Below are 6,789 nucleotides of genomic sequence, written 5' to 3'. Positions count from 1 at the left end.
TGTCAGGCCTTGTACTGGGCAAACAGAATAGAGATGTCTTTGCCTGATTGGATGTATGGATAGGTACAGGAGTGCTTAGATGGAGAAAACTCAACAGGGACAAATGCATGGAATAATTAGGGAATCAGTAGGAAGAGTGGGTGGAAGTGGGAGGATAAGTTAATGTATGAGTGAATGAGGAAGTAAACAAGGGAAGGGAATGGAACAGGTTGAGAAGGTGTGAAGGAAGAGAGGGAGGAAGGAAGAGTGTTTGAGTGAGTAAATGAGGAAATGAGAGGTTTTGAGGCTGCGCTACTTGCAACTGGAGCTTGTGAAGGCTGGAAGGTGGGCGGATGGGCAGCTACTCCACACAGTACGGTAGGCGCGGGCTGTCCCTACTTTAGCCCTGTTTGGGCCTCCTACTCCTTCTCCTCTTCCACCGCCTCTTCCTCTGCAGCCCCCTGAGTCCCAGAGCTCAGACCCCAGTCCCGGACTCACTGGCGAAGGCGGCCGCTGAACACTGCTCCCCTGGCCCCGCCGCTGCCACCGCCACTGCCACCGCCGCCCAGAGTGCTGCGATGCTCCGAGGGGCCGCGCTGACCCAAGGCTGCATCTGCCAAGCAGCACCATGAAGCTCCGCAGCAAGGCGACTGTGCTGCTCCTGCTAGCACTGTCAGCGCTGCTGCTCGCGCTGCTGACTCTGCGCACTAGCCGCACGGAACCCCCAGCACCTCCTGCGCACCCCGAGTCCGCCCTGCAGCGCCCTCCCGCGCCGTCCTCAGCGCGCCTACTTGGCCGAGGCACCTCCATCCAGGCGGGCCAAGGCGCTCGGAGGCGCCGGCCATCGCGTCTGCGGCCCCGAGCGGGTCGCGGGAGCGCGGTGAGCCTGGAAAAGTTGGCGAGGTGAGTCTTGGCAACCCAGAGTCCTGTCTGGGAACCTTTGTCTCACCCCTCTCCACTTGTGCCAAGTCTATGGGAGGCTTTGGGCTGGAGGGACAGAGTTCAAGTTCATCCAAGAGCTGCCCATTTCTATTTCTTAACCTGCTAGAAATGAAGAACCACCTTCGTGGAGTCGACCTGACGGCTAGTGCTAATAATCATATACATTTTCCAAAGAAGTGTTGGGGGAAGTGGTTTGTTTATTACATTTTTTTAAAACTGTTGAGGCAAGGCTTATTTTTGCATTCTGGTAAACATGTACCGTTTAATTTTTCAATGCAAGAATGCTTTCTTTAATTTTCTTCTTTCATCGGACAGTTTTTACCAAACGCATAGATGTGATTTAGCTGGAAAAGTTAGATGTTTACCAAAAACTTGCTGCCTGTCGTTGAACGTCAAATCACTCTGTGCTTAGAAGGAAGAGACACTCAACCCAAGTTGATTAGGTTTTCTCTTTGAAAGGAGTGATACTGATGAGCGGCGGGAAAGGATACAGTGAGGGTTTCCCTGTGCCTCGCACTAGTTGACTCAAGTCAGTCCTACAGAGTAAACATCTTAACCTTTGACAGTATTTTTGATACTGAATTCTTTTTCTCTAAGCAAAGCTTAATACACCACAGCTTTTCATCAGAGTATTATCTTTGGCCTTAAGGTTGCTGGCACCCTGGCAGGTTAGGGATCGTGTTTGTTTCCTTTGCTGTGGCGACCCCTTGTCTTGCAGCCACAGTGTTTCCTTTACTCTTTTAAAGCTGCTGATATTTCTAACTGCCTTTTCAAGGTCCACATTTGCCGGGCTCCTTAATTACTGGAACTGAGTTAAAGAATTCTTTTTGGCCATAATAACTAAATGTGTTTCAGCGCTTTTACTGTAAGAGAAAAGAAACAAAACCTCAAGAAGTAGCTGTATCATCTTCTTTCCTGCTTCAATAACTGTACAGGTGGGTTTTGACAGATTTTGTGGGGGGGGGACCCCAGTGATCTACAGAATCGCTTTTAAGTACTTAGAACCACTGACAAACCCTCATAAATGTATTTGCTCTTTTAAAAAAGGATATTTCTTTTAGGAACTTAATAGGGTTTTTTTCTTTCTGTATACTGAGGTTTCTTATAAAGTCTTACGGTTCAACTACATGTTTACTATGATTTGTAAGTTGACAGAACAACCTGTAAGATAATAACTGATACCATTTGACATAGCTAACCAGTCACAGTGCTAACAGCAGTACATAAAAACCATTATTGTTAACAGTTTATGTATATTAACACTTCATCTTCACCATAACACTATGATAGTGGTACTCAAAGTGTGGCCTTGGACATCATCGGGCAAAGTGAAAGGTTGCCGGTTCGATTTTCTGTCAGGGCACATGTCCAGGTTGCAGTTATGTCCCCAGTTGGGGAGGGTAGCATAGGCAACCTATCAATGTTTCTCTCTTACATCTATGTTTTCCTCCCTTCCTCTCTCTCTAAAAATAAATAACATCTTAAAAAAAAGTGTGACCTTTAACCAGCAGTACCAGTGTCACCTGGCGCATTCTTAGAAAGGCAGATTCTCAGGCACTGTCCTGGACCCACTATATCAGTGGGGGTGAGATCAGTAATCTGTGTTTTAACAACCATCCCATTGTTTCTAATGCACACCAAAGTTTGAGGGCCTGCTCTGTGAAGCAAGCACTAATATTATTGCCATTTTACATGAGGGTACTTTGTCCAGAGTTCATAGATAACATGTAGTAGATAAGGATAAAGGCCCAGCAGCAGCTGGGCCCAGGTTGAACTCTTACATGCTATGCTGATGTCATACACTAGTCTTCCCTACATTTTACTATTTTTCTGAGATTTTTCTAAAACAGCATAGATTTTTGCAGTTGTCTCATTCTTCAAGGTGTTTGGAATGTTGGGACAGCATTTTCTTGTCTCTATCTGAACCAGTTGGCTTTGACCAGGAAGAGATCGTGAACAGAATCTAAATGGATAATTCAGGGAAGGACTATTTCCATAAGCAACAGAAACCCTGGATGTCATTTATATATTTTTTGGAACCTATCTCTTAGATTATCATGAAAACTGTGGCGAACACCATAGGAATAAAGAGAACAAAATTTAAAAAGGTAAGATTGAAAGATAAAAGAGCCACAGGAATTCTCAAGCTCAAATGCATAAACATAAAAGTCTAGTGCCCTCTGGAGAAGTTGGCATTTTTTGGGGATTTATTAATATTTCTTTTACTACCTAGACAGAAATGGAGACAGAAGATTGTGAAGCAATAAAGGAGGAGGAAAGATCTCTGTATGTACTCCTTTATTGCATTTATAATCTTGCCTGGGTTAAATTTTTGTGGTTTAGGAGGAATTTTATTTTAGGGAGGGAAAAGAAAGTTTCATGTTTTCAGAAAACTAGTGCTTTAATTTCTACATGGCTAGAATCCAGAAGCGATGAAGGCTACAGGATCTCATTTCTCAGTCCCTGGGGGAGTTGTAAGCAGAATTTTGGAATCATATGTGACACAGTTTACCACCTTCTCACTGACTGTGGACTGGGCTGCCTTGACTCCCCCAGAGTAATGCTGTCAGTGAAGTTCTGCCACATCAGCATAGTAAATAGCACTTTCCTTCCACATCTTGTTTTAATTTCAGAAAAGTTTCCAGGGACTTGTCCAGTTATCAGGCAGACCCTACAATTTTGTAATTAGTCATGTGTATGCAATCTGTTCTGTGGTGGCCTCTACTCTCTATAAATATAAAGCCAGGAGATAAAATCTGAGCTTTTAGGTCAAGGTTGGGATCTGAAAACAGTTTGAGTGCACAAGAGAAATGAAATCTTTCTATTTTGGTTTATTGATGACTTACACCTGGCTGAATTCCAAACAGAATTTGACATGACTGACAGTAAAAAAAAGTGTACAATACTGCCATTGAAATACTTACAAAAAGTGAAAAGATGTAAAGAGGAGGGGGAAATAAGTACTGTTTGTCAAAAACTGAGGCCACTATTATTATGAGGATTAAGTGTTCGATTTAGTTCTAAGCTTCCTGGCAGCTATGTCAAAAAGGGAAGAGTAGTGGGCTGCCTCATTGTCACTGAAAGATAAGAGGACAAGTTTATTGAGAGAGGTTTTCACAGAACTGAATTTTAAAAGGGGTATCTAACTTGGGAATAAACTTTAGAATCTATCCAGCTTGCTCTTTTTCTTTTATTTTTAAAGATTTTATTTATTTTTAGAGAGAGTAGAAGGGAGGGAGAAAGAAAGGGAGAGAAACATTTATGTGTGATAGGTACATCAATACATGCCCTGAACTGAGGGCCTGGCCCACAACCCAGGCATGTGCCCTGACTGGGGATCGAACCAGTGACCTTTCAGTTTTCAGGCCAGCTGGGTTGCAGCTTGCTTCTGAAAACTCCTCTTTGAACCTACACATGGGAAAGGAAGTTTACTATAATTGCCAAGCTCTGCCATGTAAAAAAGGAATGTGGCATCTGGAATTCAGAGAATTGGGTTTTAGTCCCAAGATATTTCATCTTAATTTCCTCATATGTAAAATGAGTGAATTGATCCAAAGTTTTCTAAGACCCTTTCCAGTTTTGACATTTGGTGATTCTGTGATGATATCAAGTTTAGCTGCAAAATCCCAACAAAGATTGTTTCAGCCCTTTGTGCATCTCGTGCAAAATCACTGTTTGTCATTTGTTAGCTCTGGTCTAGAACTCCTGTGATTATTCAACCTCAACCTTCTGCACTTTTTTCTTTTCCTTCTGTGTTGGCCTGGATAGTGCTGTTTTCTCTTAAAATATGATTGCTAAGGGAGACTTAGGCTACATATATGCTCTGCAGTATTCCTGTGCCATTTTTTCCGCAATCATTCAGCAAATGTTTATTGCACATGTATTCTGGGCCAGGCACTCATTCTACAATAGTCAATGGAGTTGCTGCCCTCCTGGAATTTTTGTGGGAGGAGGCAAAGAGGGAAGATAAACACATTCCACTTGGCAGCCTCCCCAGATGCTCCGATGAAAGGAACCATATATAATTGCTCATCAAGAGACACCATCTCCTGCAGTTCCCTTTGGTCTCTGAGATAAGTCTTCTTAGAATGTTTTAGCCTGAATAAAGTTCTCACTAAAGAGGGATAATGTTACATAGTAAAATGCTAAGTTTGTGGCCATCCTATAATTTGCTGATAGGACCAGAGCACATGAACGTTCCCAGATCTTGGGTACCATCTATGATATTATGTCCTATGACTGTTGATTCTATTCAGATACCTCTTATTTTATTTTTTTAAATAATTTATTTGTTTGTTTACTTATTTATTTATTTTTAGAGAGAGGCGAAAGGAGAAAGAGAGGGAGAGAAACATCACTGTGTGGTTGCCTCTCACTCGCGACCCCAACTGGGGACCTGATGTGCAACCTAGTCATGTGCCCTGACTGGGAATCGAACCAGCGACACTTGGCTCGCAGGCCGATGCTCAATCCACTGAGCCACAGCAGTCAGGGCTTCTATTCAGATACCTTTTAATTGATTAGTCTGTAAATTCCCCCAGCCCCCTGCAACTTGCAACCTCTTTACATAATTAGTAAGTCCTAACTGGTTCTATCTCAAAATATATTCCCACTTGCACTATTTCTACCACTTCCATGGTACCACCAGTTTCTGAAATACCATCTTTTCACATCTGGACTCCTGCAGTAGCCTATTTGGTTTGCATGTTTTTACTCTAGTGCCCTCTGTAGTCCATTTTACATGCAGCTGCTGGAATAATCTTAAATATGTAGACCACACTGAATAACTTTCCTGGTTAAAGCCTTACAGTGACAGAACCTTTCACACTGAGAATAAAATCAATTTCTTAGTGTGGCCTTCAAGCACTTGTCTGACCTCAACCCCATTTAGTTCTTTCACCCTGTCTCCAACCACTGTCTACTTCACTCATTCCAGTTCAACCACCTTGGCTTTCAAATGCACTGAGCTCATTCCTACCTCAGCACTTTTCGTTTCCTGTGCTGGAATATTCCTTGCTCACATCCTTGTATCACTAGCTTCCTCATTTCTTTCAGGTCTGTCCTTTCATATTAACCTCCTCAGTGGTCCTCTCAGCTGCCTTAAGAAACAGAACCTTCCCTATCATTCTCTACTCCCGTACTCTGTTTAGTATATTTTTATAGCACTCATTATTACATGAACATGGTCTTTTATTTGCTTCTCCCCACTCCTCTATGTACACTTCATGTACTGCTAGCACCTAGAGCAAAGATGACCTATAGTAGGTACTCAATAAATATTTGTTGAATGGACTAATGAATGAGTGCAGCATCTACCTTGTGCCAGCACTATGCTGACACTTCACTTACATGATTAAATTACATATTATTTAACAATATTCTAAACAATCTTATGCCTTTTATGAGAATAGTGAGGATATTTAAAAGTAAGATTATTAAAAGAGAAGGAATTTTTTCCCTTTAATATATTTTAATTTTTAGAACAGTTTTATAGAACAGATTTCTAGAAAAATTGAGAAAGCAGTACAGTTTCCCTATATCCTGTACGAAGTTTTTCCTGTTATTAAAACCTTCACAAATATGATACATTTAGTACAATTAATTAACTAATATAATACATTATTACCAGTGTTTAGTTTATTCAGGTTTCTTTAGTTTTTACCTGATGTTGTTCTGTCATGGCATCCCAACCAGGATACCACACTATATTTAATTGTATTGTTTCCTTAGGCTTCTCTTTGCTGTGGCCATTTCTCAAAGTTTCCTTGTTTTTCATATACTTGAGTGTTTTGCAGTGCACTTGTCAGGTATTTTTTAGGGTGCTCCACCACTGGACTGTGTTGGGTGTTTTATTCATGATAATACGGG

The 6,789-nt window shown here is 41.8% G+C and overlaps 1 protein-coding gene across 1 annotated transcript in view; it reads left to right on the top strand.

Moving 5' to 3' along the window:
• The first annotated feature begins 434 nt into the window (after window positions 1–434).
• The window catches only part of GXYLT2 (glucoside xylosyltransferase 2), a 250,017-nt gene continuing 243,662 nt past the window's right edge, over window positions 435–6,789 (top strand). The window contains exon 1 of the mRNA XM_090282922.1: window positions 435–882. Coding sequence (XP_090139048.1) covers window positions 608–882 — 275 coding nt within the window. The 5' untranslated portion in view covers window positions 435–607. The remainder of the gene's footprint in view (window positions 883–6,789) is intronic.

Source organism: Furipterus horrens, unplaced genomic scaffold (genome assembly GCF_987537825.1).
Source record: "Furipterus horrens unplaced genomic scaffold, mFurHor1.1.pri manual_scaffold_7, whole genome shotgun sequence".
NCBI lineage: Eukaryota > Metazoa > Chordata > Mammalia > Chiroptera > Furipteridae > Furipterus > Furipterus horrens.
Note: the sequence above shows the minus strand (reverse complement) of the source record. Positions and strands in the feature narration are given on the sequence as shown.